The sequence below is a fragment of the Narcine bancroftii genome, chromosome 2, assembly GCF_036971445.1.
Source record: "Narcine bancroftii isolate sNarBan1 chromosome 2, sNarBan1.hap1, whole genome shotgun sequence".
Taxonomy (NCBI): Eukaryota; Metazoa; Chordata; class Chondrichthyes; order Torpediniformes; family Narcinidae; genus Narcine; species Narcine bancroftii.
In genome coordinates, this window is record NC_091470.1 from 50872795 (window position 1) to 50893595 (window position 20801).

A 20801-nucleotide genomic window follows, 5' to 3' on the forward strand; every position below is an offset into this window, starting at 1 on the left:
ACTTCTGTCTATGGATGAGGACGAGGGGTGGAGTGAATAGTCTGTCCCACATCGATCATATTCTTGGCCCAATTGCTTTATTCCCATGTTACTGAGAGCCTGAAAGATGAGATAAACGGCCTACACTCTTGAGTATAGAAAATGAGGGGCAATCTAATTGAAACTTATGACATTTTTACAGGCCTGGACAAATGCAAGGATGAAGGCTTCCCTGGCTGGGTTATCCAATACTGAGTGCTACTGAAATAGTGTTTAGCTATTCAGGATAGAAAATATATGAACTTTCTTCACCCAAAGAATTGCAAATCTCCGAAGAATATTAGGAAGTTTTAGTCAATGAGCATATTCAAAGAATAGACTTTCAAATATCCTCCCACTGTTCAAAAACGTACCAGGGTGGCACGGACTCATGGGCCGAAATGGCCTGTTACTATTACTATACTGTATATCTAAATTTTTTTTTTTTTAAATGGATCAATTGATTGGGGTCCAGTGGAGAAAAATACAAAGGTAATAGTTCAGCTCTGATTGTACTGAATGAAAGTACAAAGGCAAAGCGTCAAAATGGGTCATCTACTTTTTATGTTCATATTTGTATATTTCCATTTTCTCCAAATATAATAAAAATAGGGGGTTATGGATGTTATTTGAGGAAAATTACATTGTTGGATAGTAGGTTTGCATAGATTGGTATAAAATTGTGGGTTGAAGCATTACTGTGCTGTAATGCTTTATGTTCCAATTCTAGGTGGATCTCTTCATCACAATCAAGTTCTTTTCTGCTTGCTATTTCAATAATACTTTTTTGCCATCTTCAAACCAAGTATACTTGTCTGAGGTACTATTTAACACATTTTACAATATTACATTTTGTCTGCTTCTCTAAATGTACTTCCATCAACTCACTGTCATACTCTTAATTTCCATATCTTTTCCCAAATGCCTGAAACTGGAAATTTAACATTCACACCATTGGGTTCTAAGCTACTCAAGGGGAATATAAGAGATTGTTCTTCCAATCTGCATTTTAAATTTGGCCTCACCATCGCAACAGAGAGGGCCAAGGACAGACAAGAATGGAAAAGAAAGTTCAAATGACAACTGGAAGAAAGTGGTGCTTGCAGATAAGTGAGAGTGGAAGATGTAAGCAGGTGATATCATGTTGGACCTGGTGGAAAAGGTGAAGGAAGGTTTGTTGGGAGCAGGCACTTATGGAGTGAAAATGGAAATCCAAGGGAACTCTACCATTGTTCTGTCGGGGGTGGGGGGAGATGGGGGAGAAAATCAGAATTTATTGTAAATACATCACATTTAAAAAATATATTAGTGCAAAGAGAAAGAGAAAGTGAGGCAGTGTCTGTGGTTCATTGCCAATTCAGACTTCTGATGTAGGCGGGGAAGGTGTTTTCAGCCACAGGGTGTTAGTCTTCAGGTTACTGTACTTCCTTCCTGATGGCAGAAGTGTGTAGAGGCCAAGGCCCAAGGTCCTTGAGGATCTTCTCTTGAAGATGTTCTCAATGAAGACTGATGCCATGATGACAACGGCTGAATTCACAACTTTCTGTAGTCTTTTCCTGTCCTGTGCATTGGCACTGCCATACCAGGCAGTGATGCAACAGGTCAGATTGCTCTCCACAGTACACCCATAGAAATTTGCAAGAGTCTTTGCTGAAAACCAAATCTCCTCAAACTTCTCATGAAGTATAGCTGCTGGCAAACCTTCATGGTTACATCGACATGGAGGCTCAAAGAGAGATCTTCAGAGATGTTGACACCCAGGAAATTGAAGTTCCTCACTCTTTCAATTGCTGACTGGTTCAGGTTCTCCTGATTTGCACTTCCTCATTGCCCTTTATGATTCTGCTGACAACGATTGTGTCATCAGCAAATTTGTAGATGGTGTGTGAATTGTGCCTATCCACACAGTCATGAGTGTAGAGCAAGTACAGCAATGGGCTAAGCAGTCATCCTTGAGGTGCTCTTGTACTGATGTAAGAGTGGGTGTGCAGGAAATGGACAAAATATGTACGAGGACTCCATCAGTTATGACAGAGGATAAACCATGTACAGGAAGAAAGAGGTCATTTCAGAAGCCCATGACCAGCAGTTAACAAACAGATTGAGAAAACAGGATGGCATCCTTTCAGACAACAGGGTAGGAGGAAGTGCATTTGAGGTAGTGGTGGGAGTTAGTGAGTTTAAAGAAGATGTAAATTACTCCTGACTTCTGAAAAGGAAGAGAAGTGCAAGAGATAGTCCAGGAGAATTTAAGGGTAGAGTTGATGTTGGTAGCAATGGTGTTGGAGCACAGATATCATCATTTATGTAGCACAGAAAGAATTAGGCAGGGGGGGGGTTGGTGAAATCAACTTGGGGCAAACTGTTCGAAATACCCAACAATATGCCCATCATTACCACCCCACTGATAGACACTAACAATATTTCTTTCCCTTTCCCTCCATGTCTTTATGTAGGGTCTTGAGATGAAATGTTAACAGATATTTTTCTCTACAGATGCTGTTTGACCAGCTGAGTTCTTCCAGCCATGTTTTGTTCTATTTTAATTAATTGCTCCATCCGTTCATTGCTTCAAAATTTTTCCCCACAGCAAGTATATCACTCCTTTTTTTTTGCCTTTTCCCTTAGGCCAACTCACGAGTTGTGCCCTCCAGCAGATTACACATTTCTTTTTTCAGTAATTTCACCATCTTTCTCTCATTAACGTGCTGTTGGGCTTTTCACCATTTCCTTCTTGATTTCTCATCTTGTCTCCTGATGGGTCTGCCAGGACAGTACTGACAGGATGCTGAACTGTCAGAGGGAGATTAAAGGGATCTGCTCTTCAACTGAGTAAGAAAAATAGTGGAATTCAACGAGTTGATCAAAAGAGATCGCACTATTACTTACATTGCAGTTTTTGAAAGCTTACTGTCTCAGAATACCTCCGATATATGCCATTTTAAAAGCGCGAAACTGCTCGAAAGTTACGCAGAGACATGGCACAACGCGAATTCAAGTTCTTCTCTCTGAGATAGGGTGAGAGTACCTGTCGCTGCTTACCTGGGGAACTGTTCCTTCAGCATTTTCAAACTCTGCCTGTTGGGCTGCAGCCGATCCAGGTACTTGGCTATCTTAACATACTCAAGCTTGCTCAGGATCATTCCGATGGCCGAACCAGATAACGCTTAATTGTACCCAACAGCCACAGGCCCAAATTTCAGCTCAAACCTTTCCCGCCGCGGAAGACCGAACCGTCAGCGGGGCAACAGTCGAGTAACGCAACGTCCTATTGGCTACGAAGGCGCTGCTCATCTCAGGCACTCAAAAGCAAACGGTGGTCTCATTGGACGGACACCCAGCGCCCTTAGAAACGGGCCAGCAGACAAGCCATGGCAACGAACAGCTGGAATACACCAGGATATTGGCCTGCTCAAATTGTCGGACGTGAATTAAAAAAAAACACTTTAAAATTGTGGATGTTCATTTACGTGATCTCGAGACGTTTTTACAGCCAGTGAGTTTCGGAAACATTGTTGACCTCGAAGAGCAACCAGGGCCTCGCAGCAAATCAAGAACAGCAGAAGATTCATTGTTTTCTCTGGTGAAGGATGTAATTCATCTGCTTAAATATTTCCAGTGCTTTTAAATATCAGATTTCGCGAATGTTTATTTTTTTTATTTTTCAAGAAGTTATATATACGTATATTTGACTTGATTTCTTGCTGTATTTCCTTTTCTGGTCTAATTTCAACAGTGGTTGTGCATCAGTGCAATCCAAGATCTGCTTGGTTTCACTGGTCATTTTGATTGCCAAAGAAGGAAAACTGTTACTCAGTTTTAACACCAGTATTTTTAAAAATCATGTCATACAGTCATGCCCTGCATAACGTCCATGCGCATGCGCCCCTGGTTCTATAAGGTAATATATAGACCTCATGTCTCTTGTGTACAAAGCGATTGAGCTGCAAGACGTATATTGCCTGTAATACATGTCTTGATAGTCATAATAAACGCCTATGTTACTGGCTTATGTACTTCCTATCGTTATTTTAATATGAACTTTCCCTACTTACAAATCAAATTTTACAGTATTTTTTAGTATTCACCTACTTAACCCATATATTGCCTTGCCAGATACATTCGCTGAAATACAGTACTGTATGTGTACAGTATTTTGGCTATTTAGTCACTACAGTATCCCATATAGCTTTGCTAAGTATATAATGTGATATCAATTTTACAGAATGTATCGTTTACATTAAGCAACGCATGACTGTCTTTTTATTCAGTTTCATTCTGAAAAAATACTGAACATTGACACATAAAAGCTCAAAGATGAATTCAATGCATTTTTGTTGGGGAGGAAAAGAACTCTTGTTTGATGTATAGAAAATGTTTATTTGAAGCGTGGAATGGTAAGTTCTAACCCTTGCTAAAAGGCAGAATGTGGTGGACTGTCAAATTCTGTTAGGTAGCTGGATATTTGTACCTCTAATCTTTATTGATGTTAATTGTACTACAACATTAATGCACAGATCTACAGAATTTTGCTCAGGATTACTGAAATCACTGAATCCACAAGGGAAACCAGAGGAATCATGGAACATCCTGAAACATTGTGAACTGAGATGAGGCATCAATATAAATAGTGGATGCAGAAGACTAAAAAATATAATTGAAGAGATGATTTTAAAAAGTATGTACAACAATAACTGGATACTTGTTATGATATTTCATTTGTTGCCATTCACTTCTTCCAAATCTTTCTTTTCGTAGGGTAGGCAGAATATTCTTTATTCAGGACCTTTTCTTTTGTTTCTCATTTACATACATTTATGGATTAATGCTGCTTCTCTCTCCCTGCATGAGAAAACATGAACAAATTTTGTTCTAATATTCAATCCCCTATTGATTTCAAATGATTCATATCTCACCTTCATTTTCCTTGTCTTTGGTGTCATCATTTCTGAGAGAGACTCAACCCATCAACTCCCGCTTTGTCCCAATTGCTTCCTGTCAAGTCCCAATTTTTTTCTTTTGCAGTTTTTCTTGACATTTGCACTTCTTCTGACAATTTACTTTCCCACTTAAATCCTCTGGAGCTATCTTAATTTTCCTTAAATTGATTACTTCCCCTTTACTTGGGAGGGCCTTCAGTTGTGCCCATTTCATTTTTTTAGGCTTTGTTTGTATTGCTCATTTCTGGATTAATGATATGATTGTCGGCAGAATCACAAATGGCAATGAGGAAGCGAACAGGAGGAAGATTGATCAGCTCGTTGAATGGTGTAACGGCAACAACCTTGCACTCAATGTCAGCAAGACCAAGGAGATGATAGTGGATTTCAAGAGGAAGTCAGGGGAACATGACTCAGTCCTCATGAAGGGCTCAGTAGTGGAGTGAATTAAAAACTTCAAATTCCTGGGTGTCAACATCTCTGAGGATCTGTTATGGAGCCTCCATGTTGATGCAATCACATAGAAGGCTTGCCAGCAGCTATACTTTGTGAGACGTCTGAGGAGATTCGGTAGGCCACCGAAAACTTCTACAGGTGTACTGTGGAGAGCATTCTGGCTGATTGCATCACTACTTGGTATGGAGGCACCAACACTGAGGACAAGAATAAACCTGAGAGGGTTGTTAACTCAGCCTGTGACGTCATAGGCACCAGACATCACTCCATCGAGGACATCTACGTGACGCAGTGCCTTAAAAAAAAAATAGCCTCTATTCTCAAAGACCCCCACCATCCAGGCCTTGCCTCTTCACTCTGCTACCATCGGGAAAAAGGTACTGTTGCCTAAAGACGAGCACTCAACGGCACAAGGACAGCTTTTTCCCCACTGCCATCAAATATCTGAATAACCAATGAACCAAAAACACAACCTTATTTCTGTACACTTTTATTTTTTCATAGTAATGTTGTAAGATGGTTATAATTTAAATGTTTTCACTATGAATTTGAATTTAATGACAATAAATTCTGATTCTGATGATTTTCATCTTTACCTTCCACTACCATAGTCATATTCTGCCACCGATTGCACAATTCAACCATCTCTTTTCCACCCCTCTCAACATTGAAAATAGCCTGCTTGTCCAACTTACTCTCCCTTTCCCAAGTACATTTTCTAAGATGTGCATTACCTACGATTCATCTCTTCTTTTCAGCTCATTATGGACTGAACAGCAACGGATTGTTAAATTTGCTTCTTACAAGAGATTGGGGAACAAACTCACATAAAGAATGGATGATAGCTTCATAAGTATTATAATTCTCCATCACTAATAACATTCTTGACTCAACATTGATTCAGTCATTTTAGATTATTTGCTCCTATTTTCATATAGAAAGTGTAATGTCATTTAAAAAAAAATTATATATATATATCTCTAAACTCATCTTTCCTTCCTTATCCAAACACTATACTCATTCTCTACCTTATTAAAATTGCTTTGTCATTCATCTTTTCTCTACCTTTGAGCTAATCACAGATCTTCATCTTTATTTACCCTCTTCCTTCCATGGCTCTTCATATTTATGTAAAAAAACTGATACTACTAATTTCTTCCAGTTCTGACCAAAGATCACCAACTTCAAACACTAAATATTTCTCCCTTCACAGATGCTGCCTGAGCTACTGAATATTCATGTGCTCAATTGCTATATTGACAAATAACACCATCACTCTGAAATAACATATTAAAAAATTTAACAAGCAAAGTGAGATTATAAAAATTGCTTGTGGCTACTGGAATCACAGTAGACATGACAAAATAAGCACATAAGGTGTTTCTAGAGTGAATCAAATGGATTAACTCTTCATCACCCACGCAACCTTTTAAAAGCCAGAATCACTTGCTTGACACACGCTGACATCACAAGGCCGGTTCGTTGCATCCTGGGAGTTGTATTGCCGCCAAAGCACCGCTACGTGCCCTTCCTCCACCTCCTCCAGAACTGGCAGAAAGGTTTGTCTGTCTTTTAGATTGTCAACCTCTGTGACGGACTGTTAGCTGCTGCATTGGGAAAGATGTCCTCATGAGCTGGTTTAAGCCTGTCAATAGTGAAAGATTGTGGGTTCCCTCCAATGTCCAAAATACATGTACGGTTGACCTAGTTTGTCTGAGTATCCTATGTCCTTTGTAGGACATCTTCAAAGGTTGACCCTGTTTTCCCCTATGGATGAAGACATATTTGCAGTTTTTGAGGTCTTTAGGTACAAAGGAAGAGTGCTGTCCATGCGACGTTGGTGGTATGGGGGTAAATTTTCCTATGGTCTCCCTTAGGATCATCGCTGGAGTTGAAATGGTAGAGGACAAACTCCCTTGGAATCACCAATGGAGCGCCGTACATGAGTTCCACAGATGAAGCTTGAGGGTCCTCCTTTGAAGTTGTTCTAATGCCCAGTAGTGCCCAGGGCAGCTCATCAGCTCATCAGCCCAATTTGGCCCCTCTAACATCTGAGCCATCAAGGCTGACCTGAGATGTCAATGAAATCTTTCCACCATTCCATTGGCCTGGGGATGATAGGCATTCATATGATGAACTGTTGTTCTGAGCAAGCGACACAAGGCCGTCCCCAGTGAGCAAGTAAATTGTCCTCTATCTGAAGTAGCATGCACCGGTAAATCAAAACGAGATACCCAGGAACTGAGGAACACCCGAGCACAAGTATCTAATAGCATCTACCATGGGCCTCGGGCCACCACATACATCTGTCTATTTCTGTAAAAAGATAGTTGTATCCTCTTGAAGTACGAAGTGGAGCAACGATGTCCATGTGGACATGAGCAAAATGGCAAGTAACTACTGGGAAGGTCTGTAGTGGTGCCTTTTATGTTCTAGCAGGCAATGCAGGACCTCGCCATTTGTGTAACTTTTTTTTAAGATTGTGCCTGTCCGAAACCATACGAACAGTTGATTTAATTGATGGATGTGAGAGACCATACACAAAGTTGAATACTCGACATTTCCATGATGCTGGAACTGCTAGGTGTGGGTGGCCCATTGATATATTACAGAGGAGTAGTTTGCCATTAACTCCAAAATGGACATCTTTCAATTGCAGTTTTGTGATTGCAGTCTGATAAGCATTTGCCTCTTAGCCATGTTCTTGAGCCGCAGTGTAGTCAATACCTTGATTTACAGACAAAACCTTGAGTGGAGCAGAGTGGGAAAGTGCATCAGCTACTACATTGTCTTTTCCAGAAATATGTAGTATTTTTGTGGAAAATTCTAAAATGAATGATAAATGCTATTGCTGTTGAGCTGATCAGGGCTCTGCAACCTTGGAAAATACAAATATTAAGGGCCTGTGGTCGGTGTACATCGTAAAATCTCTGCCCTCCAAAAAATAACGGAAGTGTTGAATAGAAAAATAAATGGTCAAAGGCTCCTTATCAAAAGCACTGTATTTCTTTTCTGCTTCACAAAGATGGCTGCTGAAGAATACTAATGGTTTCTACTGCCCGTTGACATATTGACAAAGTGCATGTCCTATCCTGCGGGCATACTTGAAGCATCTAGCTGCATTTAAAACTGAGTAGCTGAGCATAATGGCATGAGCCAGCAAATCTTTTGTCTTCAAGAAGGCATTGTTTCCCTCTTCAATCCAATTGATGGTTCTGGCACTTCTGGACAATAAATCGAAAAGAGGCTTCATGATATGAGATGCTCCCGGAAGAAACCGATAGTAAAAAAATTACCATTCCCAATAATTTTTGCAGGCTTTTAACTAGCGGGATTTGAGTATTTGGTATTGGGCTCAACTTTGGATGGGAGCCATAGAAAGTGTTGTCTATATTTTGATTCAAAGTCTTCTTCAATTTTGATATCTCATTATCAAATGCCTTGGTAGTGAACAGGGATTCACTAGAAGTGTCCTGGACTGACGACTGGTCCTGCCTCCTGGCTTCTCCCTTGGGGGCCCATATACAACCTGGGTTTTCTGCCTAAACCCTGAACCCCTCTAAAGCCTGTTCACGAACCCTACCTGCGTTGTAAGCTAATAAAAGCGTTAGTTCTCCCTTCAGTCGAGTGAGCTTTTATCTACACTACAATATTTTTAGCTTACAAACAAGGATGGAGGCGTTGCTCAAGCCAAGTATGCTATTGATAGACCCTGAGTCCCCCAACACGACTGAGGAGTTGGCATCTTGGCTAGACTGCTTCCAGGCCTACCTGAACGCGACTAGGGATGTCTTCCATACAGATGAGTTCCGGAGGTTGGTGCTCATCTCAATGGTAGGGACGAAGGGGTACGCAGTTGTACAAGGCTGCCATCGAAGCGCTGAAGGCCCACTGCATGAAGGCCCAGAATGAGGTCCTAGTGAGGCACCAGCTCGCACAACGCCACCAACGGTCTAGAGAGTCGATTGACAACTACTTGCTGGATCTGCGGAAGCTGGCTAAGAAATGCAGGTATGAGGTCACTTTGGGCTACATCCAGGAAAATGAACAGATCCGGGACACCCTGGTTGCAGGGATCCGCTCGAGGTACGTGAGGCAGCGATTGCTCAAGTTGGGAAGGAAGGTCCTCGCTAGCCATGTTGAGCTGGCCAAATCACTGGAACAGGCCAGTCTCGAGAACAACAACGTGGAGGCCAATGAACTTGCGCTCTCAGTTGAGAACCTCCAAGAACCGGCTGCTCCCGTTATGGTGGCCCCTGCTCTAATGGCTGCCACTTCCCGAGCCCGGGATTGCTTTTTCAGTGGCAAGGGACAGCACCCTCATGCCCGCTGCTTGGCCAAAGACTGCGTGCTCCAGCTGTTGGAAGAAGGGACATTGGGTGAGGGTCTGCCGTGCAAAGGGAGGTCCGGGGAAGTCCATGGCCTGTACTGCTTCTGGACCTGTGCAACCCACTGTCAACGGAAATGGTGCAAAAAGGCTAGGCGGCCATCTTGCAGTGGCCTGATTGTGAATTCAGGAAGGAGGGCGGTCATCTTGCTGTGCCACAGGTCAGCACCATCTTACCTGCACAGGGTCGACTCAGGATGAATGGGGTCACTTGAGGGAAGAACACGGCATCTTCAGCGACCTGGCATCACTGGTCCTCGACCAGAATAGACCTCACCAGCTCAGCAAATTGATGGTGACGGTGAAGGTATATGGACATTCGACCAAGTGCCTGATTGACACAGGCTCCACAGAAGGTTTCATAGATTCACGAAGTGCAAAAATATAACTTAAAAATGTACCCCTTTAATTACAGAATCTACTTCCTAGCGTCCCAGTCCCATTCGGTGCGTGTACAGAAACATTGTATAGTTCATCTGTTGTTTGAAGTGGGGGAATTTTGTAAATTTTGCATGTACATTTTAGATGAATTGTGTGCTCCAGTATTGTTGGATCTGGTCTTTCTGAGTCACCTTAAAAGCATGACCTTGGAGTTTTCTGGTCCCCTTCCCCCAGTAACGGTTCAGAATGGAGGGCCCTCAAAACCAGAACCCACTTGCAGCCTCTCCACGCTAAACATGAACCCCCCGCCTCTGTTCCCAAACCTGTCTGCTGACTGTAAGCCCATCGCCATTAAGAGCAGGAGGTACAACGTGGTAGACAGGGAGTTCATAAAGACGGAGACCCAGTGTCTGCTGGAGGAGGGGATCATCGAACCCAGCACCAGCCCATGAAGAGCGCAAGTGATGGTAGTAAAGGGGGAAAACAAGTCCAGGTTAGTGATTGACCATAGCCAAACAATTAACAGATACACACTCCTGGACGCATACCGCCTCCCTCGCATTTTGGATTTGGTGAACGATATTGCTCAGTATTGGGTCTATTCGACCATCGAGCTGAAAGCTGCCAATCCATTCTGAGGACTGCCCGTACACAGCATTTGAGGCTAACAGTCAACGCTATCAGTTCCTGTGGGTCCCTTTTGGTATGACCAATGGGGTCTCTATTTTCAAGCGGCAGATTGACAGGATGGTGGACGAGTACGGGTTGAAGGCTACTTTCCCCTATCTCGACAATGTCACCATGATGAAAGACCATGATGCCAATCTCCAGAGTTTTCTCCATGTGGCGAGAGCCCTGAATCTCACCTTTAATTCTGACAAATGTGTATTCAGGACTACACGACTGGCTATCCTTGGCCACATGGTGAAGAATGGCATCAATGGCTCCAACCCTGAAAGGATGTGCCCCTTGTTAGAGCTCCCCCTCCCCAGAACCACAAAGGCTTTGAGGAGATGAATGGGGATTTTCTCATATTACATCCAGTGGGTCCCTCAATACACCCACAAGGTTCGTCCTCTCTTAAAGGCCACCGCTTTCCCCCTTTCAGACTGATATGCCATAGACATGGACCAGACAAGTGTTATACTAATACTGGGCTTTTATTAACAGACTATAACCATCACTAAACAGGCCACTGGGAAAGCATCCCATCTGTTATACCAGTAGGGTGGAGTATCTCTACAGCCATAGCCAATAGCAAGCAGTTGCGAAAGCCACCAGGCATATGATAGTCAACAATGTACATTTCCAAGTGGAAAGTGATGCTTAGGTCAAAGCCCTAGCCACTACTCTAAATCAAGCGGGCAGGCCAGTTACCTTTTTCTCATGGACGCTTCAAGGCCACGAGCTCCGGAACCCACCTGTGGTAAAGGAGGCTCAGGCTATTGTAGAAGCAGTAAGGCACTGGAGGCACTACCAGGCTGGTTGAAGATTTACACACCTCACAGACTAGCGCTCTGCCGCATTCATGTTCAGCAACACTAAGGGGAAAAATCAAGAATGACAAAATTGCTAGGTGGAGGATTTAACTCTCCACCTACAGTTTTGACATTGCCTACTGGCCAGGGGCCCTTAACAACCCTCCAGATATCTTGTCCAGGGGATGCTGTACCTCCACGCATACCAGGGCTCAGCCTTCATGAGCAATGAGGGGCATCGCATCCAGCAGGACTATCAGTTACAAACCCTGGGGTATTGGGGAGGTTGAAAAAGAGAACACCACAATCTGGAAGGCTGTCAGACTTGCCCTGAAGCAAAGAGGCCTTCCAGACTCGCACTAGCAGGATGTCCTCCCCATTGTACTCCACTCAATTCAATCTTTGCACTGAGACCAATGGTACTCCTCATGAGATCATGTTTACATTCGACAGAGGTTGACATCAGAGACTACACTCTCAGCCTGGCTCACTAGTCCTTGTCCGGTCCTTTTCAAGAAATACGTGAGGAGAAGCAAGACCGACCTTCTGGTGGAAAGGGTGAAAGTGCTCCATGCCAACCCCACGTATGCCTACATGGAGTACCCGGATGGCAGGGTGGGCACTGTCTCCAACAAGGATCTGTGACCCACCAGAACAGAGGATCTGTTGCCTCAGGTGCCCTATGAGCTACTGAGCTCTTTTTCCCCACCCCCGCCCAGGGCCTCAGGAGACCCGGTTCAGGAGGAGAGTGAACCCCCCCCTCTATCATCAAATCAGAGCCCTAGCCCACTTCCCTTCCATCACAGGTGGACCAGGAGACTCAAGGAGCCCAAGGCCCCCCAATGCTAAGGCTCTCCACCAGAATCTCCCCCTGGACCACCTGAATCTGTAAATAATATTGTAAATATGTCTCTTCTGTGTCTATTACCGTCTTCTGATCCTTGTTCTCTGCATCTACAGACCCTTAATTCTGAAGGAAGGGGTGAATGTAGTGAACTGGGATTCATTAGAAGTACGCTGTACTAACCACTGGTCCCACCTCCTCCCCCTGGGGCCCATATATAACCCTGGTTTCCCGCCTAAACCCAGAACCTCTCTGAAGCCTATTCATGAACCCTACCTGTGTTGTAAGCTAATAAAAGTGCTTGTTCTCCCTCCAGTCGAGTGTGAGCTTTTATCTATGCTACAGCCTTTTTTTTACAAAAACGAATTATCTCCAATTCAGCATTTGCCAACTCATCAACTGCTCTTTTGATACTTTAGATTCTCTTTCTTGATTGATCTAATCATTCTTTCCCACACCTCCATGATAAGATCCTGTGGGTGGGTTAAATATCCAACTAATTTCTTTCTAAGTAATCATTTCTTGTCCAAAATGGATATATCTGGATTGATGATCAGTCCAAACTTTTGAAGATGAATAAAAAGTGAATGAAGATGTTCCAGATGTTCTTCCTTAGTTCCACTGGCCACTAAAATGTCGTTGAGGTAAATGAAGACATTGGTCATACTATGTCCTAAACCATCCATCACCCATTGAAATAATTAAGCAGCATTCTTTAATCCAAATGGTATTGGTAAAAATTTAAACAACCCAAACAGGGTAATTATTGCTGTTTTTGGAATGTCTTCTGGCTCTACTTGTACTTGGTGATAGCCACGCACCAAGTCTATTTTGGAGAAGATCTTTGCTTCATGCAAATTAGCCGAGAAATCCTGAATATGATGTATTGGATAACAATTTGGAATGATGGTGTCGTTAAGATACTGTAATCTCCACATGGTTGCCACCCTCCATTGTGTTTTGAGACCATATGTAATGGAGATGCCCAGGGGTTGTTGGATCTACGAATTATGCCTAGTTCCTCCATTTTACCAAACTCTTCCTTAGCTAAGCGCAGCTTCTCTGGAAGCAAGTGACATGCTTTAGCATGGATAGGAGGGCCCTTAGTACAAATGCTGTGAGTAACACAGTGCTTTGCAGTGGAGGCAGAAAATTGTAGAGTAGTAAGCGCAGGGAAATTTTCCAACAGCTTGGAGAATTCATCTACTGGCTTACTTAATGTTTGGAGGCATAGAGCAGAGGTATAGGTGTCTGCCAGAGGAATAGTCTGAAAAGTAGTTCCATCTATTAGCTGACACCCTTTTAAGTCGACAAGGAATGAATAAGCCTGAAGAAAATCTGCAATGGTCAAGTGTGGAGATGCTTCTCAAACTCGACAAACCTAATGCCAAAGGTCAGAACGTTGGAACTGGTGGCTGCTCGTAGTTGCAGGTCAGGGATAGGATGGCATGTGTCAAAACCGGTGGATGGAAATACACTAACCTGAACCTATGTCTACCAGAAATTTTCACTAGGACAACTGGTCCCATACATACAGGTTTCTCACCAACTGCCGAAGGCCTTACTGTCAGTTGGTCTTGGTAATTTCCCACAAACGAGCAGGGTGGAAGGCACTTTTGGGAATTTACTCCCCATCATCTGTGGTAATAACATCACAACGAGGTGACCACAGGCTGCTCGCTTTCCTTGGGACATTGCCTGCTTGTAGGGAGTGATGTGCTAAAAGCAACAGAATGTGACACGGGGTCAATATTGGAGGGATTGGTTATGCAGACTTGTCTTTCCTTGTTGTGCTTTTTAGCCAGCCGTAGAATGTCTGCCTCTGCTGCTACAGCCCTTGGGTCTTCAAATAAACACTTGGCTAACAAGAGCCTAATATCATCTGGCATTCGCTCTAAAAAGAGCTGCTCGAATAACATATTGGACCTTTTGTCAGCTGCCAGGAACAGCTTTTCATCCTTTAGTTCTGAAGTGGCACGGCCTCCCAACTGATCGAGATGTAGTAGCTTAGCTGCCCTTTCCCTATAGGACATATTGTATACATGTAATAAAAATGCTTTTAAAGTGTCTTTCTTGCGTGTTGGATCTCATAGGAAGTCACCAACCCTCTTAGCAGTGGCCTGATCCAGGACATTGACAAGATGGTAATAACGAGTGGTGCCCAATTCGACTTGGTGAAGGTGAAATTGTGCTTCAGCCTGTTGGAACCACAGTTCAGGCTCAGCTATACAGAAAGGTGGTAGCTTCACAATGTTTTTGGACTCATTGGGGCCACTGGAATCGCAGTGGATACGACAAAATAACCACACAAGGGATTTTTAGAGTGAATCAAACGGATTTACTCTTCATCACCCACACAACTTTTTAAAAGCCTGAATCACGTGCTTGACACGCGCTGACGCCATCATGCACTGATGTCACTTGACCAGTTCAATGCCTTCTGGGAGTTGTACTGTCGCCATAGCACTGCTAAAGGCTTCCAAATATTATTTGTGTTGCTGTGACAATGGCAAGATAAAAGCTAAGTGTTTTTTCTGTGATGAATAAAAGAAAAAGAATAGTTAACCAGTCACTGATTGGTTTAGGGCAATTGTTAAGCACTGAGAACAAATTACCTCTTTACCTGTTTCTCCATGACAGAATACAGGATGAAAAAAACTTGAGCAAGTTATGAATTTTGAAATAAAAGCGATAGATGCTGCAAATTCTCTGCCGGTCATTCCACATCTGTGTTGAAAGAGAATAATGGAGTTTCTGTTTCATATTGATGAGCTTCTGATGAAAGGTAAGTGACCTTAAACATTTGTTCTTTTATGGCTCACATGATGCCTGATATGTTCAATATTGCTAACAATTTATGCTTTGTTACTGTGTAGATATGCCTTGAAGACACATTTTATAATTGTAAATTAAAAATTTGAGGGTGCCAAATTCAGGCAATGTTCAATGGCTTCCAATTTGGGATTTGATATGCATATGTAGCATTACACATGCTGCTGCCTTATTGAGAAGGATGTTAGAGCTAGTTCTCACATACTGAAAGTATATAATTGATTTGCCACCCACACTGTGATCTTTATTTCTTCAGGAAAATCTTGTTGGTACTTGACATTCCTTTCAGAATGCAGCATCATATGGAGAGTGGGGAAACCTCACACAAGACTTTAATATATGTATTCAGAAAGCTGAAAGTATTGAGGAGGATCTAGAAAAGACCCAGTACACCAAAGGTAATTGGGTAATTGTTTTTCTACATGCATCTTGGTGAACACCATGCCAAACTATAGAGCCATGCCATAATTTGCAGATTGTATGACATCCGAGGAGCAAGACCAATATGGCACTTCATTATTACATGGCTGAGTCTTTCCATGTGTGATGTGGAAGAGAGGAGGCAAAGTTGGATGTCTCTTCTTTCCTGGCAGTCAAAGAAAAGCTCTCAAGACTGTGTAATCAATAAGCACCATTCCAATTTTGCATTCCAGAACTATCCTGGCCTTGTTCTGACCCTCTTTCTGACCATCTTCTCAACTTCCAAAGTGGAATAAAAGATAACAGCACATCCAAAACAAAGCTGAAGGGATAAATGTAAATTTAGATGAGAAAGATGGATGAATAGTTGAATAGTTAATGCTGATTTTAATTTTTTCTGCAGTTGCTGCCAATCTGTTGATTCTTTCCAGCTGATAAGAGTGGGGATGAATGGGTGATTTTTGACATCTGTGCTTCTTTATTCAATTCAGCACTTTGCAACACATTTATTTTTGATTTGCTCAATTCTCTAATATTAAGTAAAATGAGAAAATGCTGGAAATAATCACCAGTTCAACAGCAATGCAGGAGAGAGGAAGCTTCATGGAAATGTCAATGTCCAATTAGACAGACTTTAAAATGTATCTTATTGAATTAAGCATAAGCTGAACCCATCAGAGATAGGTTCAAACAAGTCAAAAACCCTACAAACAATTGACAGCCATTATCTTCATTTTTCCACTCCACATATCTGTGTTTCTCAACCCTGATTTCTCTCTGAAAGGCATAGCTTATTAATCATAACTTCAAGTTTATACCTGGTCGAGTGCAAAGAGTTCTCTCATGAGCAGCCTCACAAGACAACTCGATCATGCATATTACTGTGCAAAATGGAAGAGCAAGAGCTTAATTGCAGAAACCAGCATTACTGTGAAAAGATCAATTAGTATAGCAATGGCAGCATGAGATCACCATTGAGAAGTTCATTCAGGAGCTGATAGCTGCAGGGAAGAAACTGTCTTTAAACCTGTTGTTTGGTGAGGCCATGAATCATATTTCTAGTCACCTGGCTATCAGAAGAACATCAATAAATTAGAAAGGGTGCAGAGGAAATTCACCAGGTAGAGGGTTTGAATTACACTTAGAGATTTGATAGGATGGGTTTTTATTCTCGCGAGCGTAAGAAGCCAAAGAGTGATCTTATAGAGGTTAATAAGATCATGAGAAGGATGGATCATGTGAATGCTCATGGACTTTTTCTCAGGGTAGATGATACTGGAACTAGAGGGCACAGGTTTAAGGTGAGAGGGGAGCGATTTAAGAGCTACCCAAGGAGAAACTGTTTTTCACTTAGAGGGATTGAGCTGCCAGAGAAAACTTTAAAAGCAATTTTGATGTTCAAAGACCTTTGGACAAATAGATGGATTTGAAGGACCTAGAAGGATATGGACCAAAACATGGCAAATGGGACTAGCCCAGAATGCCATCTTGGTTGGCATGAATGAGTTGGACTGAGGGACCTGTTCCCTGCTGTACGACTCTTTCATTAGTTGATATTTGGTAAGTTAAACCTTTATTTGATTGGCTTTGTGATTGGAGTCTTCAATGTCACTGAGATAACCCTCTCCACCCTACAGAAACCAAGCACTTGGAAGTTAATGCTCCTGTCTTTGGCCATGGTTTAATGCAGATAACAAAAATTCCCAGTGCACAAGCCTTCACAATATTTTATCATTCCAAACACAACATGTGTAATGATTTGATGAAGGAGTTAGTGGGAGTACTGGGGATAGAGGGATGGATGTTTTGTAGTGCAATGCATTAGACTCTTGCAAGATTCTGATGACAAAACTTCAGATCTTGGAAAGGGAGGAAAGGAACCTGAAAGAATGTAAACTACAGAAATAGAACATCGGGACTTAGAATCATATGAGAGGTATAAATGAGGTTGAGGAGCTGAGCATAGATAGCTGACAATAAAAAAAAGCTTGTGCAACTGGTGGAGGATCATGATCACAAATTAATTGAATTGCGGCTGGATCTTTTATGATCAACCTTTCAGCAAACTGCCCATAAAATCTTCAGAAATTATGCTCAGTGAAAGTAATTTTTCTGACATTTTTATGGCAGGGGCTACTAAGCACAGTAGATGTACTATTAGCATTAATTGTTTTCAAGTTTGTTGTAATTGAGAAGAATAGAGTTTGACTTTAGTTCATTGAAGTCATCCACTGTCTTTAAATCAGAAAAGAGAAAAGTAAAAAAATTATTATCTTATATAGAGCTAGGGATTCCTAGGATTTAAGAAGGATGTTACATTTTTTCAGTGACTTTGAGAACACAATGGTTCTTTTCCTCCATTTGCCAGGATATCATCCTTTTGAAAGAGCTAAGAATGTGAATCTGGTGTCAGGCCTGCAAAGGATTTGGCTTGCCATGTGAATGTTATTAGAGTATCAGTGGAAGAGATGCTGGCCTGAAAAAGGATACTCCTACACTTAGAGTGATTTGGAGAATTTAGAGGAATCAACGTTGGTAATATTCTCTTGTGTGACCAGGTGTTCCTGTGCACCTTCCAAGTTTCAGAAGCACATGAGAGGACAGGAATTATTGTTCCCTGGTAGACCATGAGTTTTGTGCCAGGGTTGTCATCTTGATTTTCAATATCCTTTTCCTTAATTGTTTTGGCAGTGCCAAGCACATTGTTGGCCTTTGCTGAGTGGCATCTCCTGAGATAGTAAAGTAGTCCATTCACACTTGAGCCTTGCCACAAACCTTTATTTTCATATGGCTTTCTGGTACATCAGGGAACATTAGTAAGACTGACGTTTGTTGTGTATTATTGAAACCAATGGTATATAGCTAATTCAGTGAGAAAAATGGAAATAATCTGCAGGTCAGGCAGCATATGTGGAATGAGAAACTAAACTAATTTTTCACATTGGAAATCCTTCATCAGCATAACAAACCTGGAAGATAAAAGCTTGTATCCTTCTACTGCTCACTTTTCCATTGTATTCTTAATGCAAAATTGTAAAAACTGTAGTAAAAATCTGCTTCAACCATCCACTAATGGGAGTAGCTTCTTTCAGCTTATTTAGCCAATCCAATTATAATCTTAAACATTTCTTGTCCTTTGTTCCCAAAATGGTGTTTTTTTTTAACCACCATATTGTCATTGTTAACTCGTTCATGGAAATGGGCATTGAACTCAATATCCACATGACAAAGTGGGTTATCATTCAGGTAATGCTTATGTATTTTATCAAGTATTTGAAGTCTGAGATTCATTTTCTTTTATTTAATAGAAGATTGCCAAGCAGATTGTCAAGGCCTCTCTTCTTATTTGATCTCCTAAGTGACAGGCAGGTGAAAATACAATAATATTTTATGGGTCATTGCATTGTAATTTGAGTGCACATAAAGCTGTTGTGGCAGTGTAATTACAAAGTGGGGAGACAGCAAGATTACGTATGTCGTGGCCTTGGGTTTGACTAACTACTGATCTGGTTATTAGTACTCACGAGTTACCTAATGCCAGTAGAAGAATCTATGATTTTTCTGGATGTGCAATTGAAGAAGAAAATTGCAAGGAATGCCTATGACTTTTTAATGCACTGCCAAAACACAGGAAAAGAAAGCTGAGAGGTGATTTGTTTAAAAATATGACTGGGTTGGCTCACTTAAGTCAAAAGTTCAAAGTTCAGATTTATTGTCAGAGTACATACATGACATCACATACAACCCTAAGATTCTTTTTCCTGAGGAGGAGGTAGAATTTCTAATTACTGCTACCAGTTAACTGTGCTCAAGAAGAAAGAAATGGATACAAAAGAAAGGAATGTAAACAAAAGAAAAAATGTAAATAATCTGACTGTGCAAATACAGAAAATAAATATTCAGTCATAAATAATTAGAAAAGTAATAGTCCTTATAAATGAGTCTTTGAATGAGTTCATTGTTCAGGAGTCTGATGGTTGTGGGGTAGCAGCTATTCCTGTTAGTTGATGGTTTAATCAGGGTTTAATGATTTAAAAATTGCATTAAGAATACAAAGGAGATGTGAGAAGCATATTTTTGCACTAAGAGTAGGCATGATCTGGAGTCCATTGGCTGTAAGAATGATGAAAACAACATCAATCAGTGTCTTGAAAAGGGAATTGGATGAGCATTTGAAAGAGAATATTGCATGCCAATGAAGGAGTAAGGAAATTATATTGATGATTGGTTTACACTGAACCAGCATGCAATTGATGAACTGAATAGACTGGTTTTGGATGATAACAGTTGAATGAAAAGCTTTAATATATGGTCAGAATAGCATTTCTTACATTTTGTCAATATATATATTTAAATAGAGATGTTGCCAACCTACTGTATTTAAAGCCATACTTTAAAGAGGCCAAGAAAGTCCATTAGATCTCCTGGAGCTGTGCTTCTAATTAATGAAAGAAATATTATTGCCACACAGTCTCACAATCTGACAAGGGAGGGCAATTCTTTGGATTATTTTAATGCACAAGCACAGGGTGTCTTAAACAATGAGTTTTGAGTGCAATCTGTGGAGACAGTGGCAGATTGACAATTAGGCTGAGTAGGCTGAAGCCTAGGGGTCCAGAGGGTAAGGGGGCCTGAGCCCCAAGGCTTCAGCCAACTCAGTAAAGGGTAGCCTGGCTTTGGATTATAATTTCACACTTACTGAGGGTGAAGCCGGTGACTGTGGGCCAGAGTTGATATCACGCCACTGCCGGAATGATGGTTTCTGGGAGCTGGTGATGACAGCATTAAGATTTGCTGCTGTGGTATGTGCGATCCTCGACCTTCCCACCAAACTATTAGATTTTTAACATCCAATTCAGTCAGAGAGACGATAAAAATCTAATAGTTTGGTGGGAAGGTGGAAGGGTGGGGGGGGGGGGGGTGAATGGGGGTCGAATGGGGGTCGAATCCTGCCCATAATTTCCAGTATGCTGAATAACAAGGAAAAGTTTAGGAGCCCTCCCACAATGAGCACAACACGACCATGCGAGTATAGAATATAAGAT

General features: G+C 41.7%; 1 protein-coding gene and 2 long non-coding RNA genes across 8 annotated transcripts in view; 1 reads left to right on the forward strand and 2 right to left on the reverse strand.

Moving 5' to 3' along the window:
* cdin1 (CDAN1 interacting nuclease 1) overlaps positions 1-3268 on the reverse strand; it is a 217450-nt gene extending 214182 nt beyond the window's left edge. For 4 of the 5 annotated variants that reach the window (XR_011351217.1, XM_069916648.1, XM_069916650.1 and 1 more), the window contains exon 1: positions 3061-3268. Coding sequence is in view for 3 of the 5 variants with exons in the window: in XM_069916648.1 (XP_069772749.1) it covers positions 3061-3161 (101 nt within the window). In the remaining 2 variants the exon portion in view is untranslated. The remainder of the gene's footprint in view (positions 1-3060) is intronic. The other variant, XM_069916651.1, reaches the window with a different exon arrangement.
* LOC138753527 (uncharacterized) lies at positions 1937-3647 on the forward strand. The gene is made up of 2 exons (XR_011351218.1): positions 1937-2155; positions 3036-3647. It is a non-coding gene; the product is annotated as an uncharacterized lncRNA (long non-coding RNA).
* Positions 3648-14850: 11203 nt separating this feature from the next.
* LOC138753528 (uncharacterized) overlaps positions 14851-20801 on the reverse strand; it is a 55001-nt gene continuing 49050 nt past the window's right edge. For both annotated transcript variants that reach the window (XR_011351220.1, XR_011351219.1), the window contains exons 4-5: positions 15128-15231; positions 14851-15038 (exon numbers count right to left, since the gene is read on the reverse strand). This is a non-coding gene — a long non-coding RNA (uncharacterized lncRNA). The remainder of the gene's footprint in view (positions 15039-15127; positions 15232-20801) is intronic.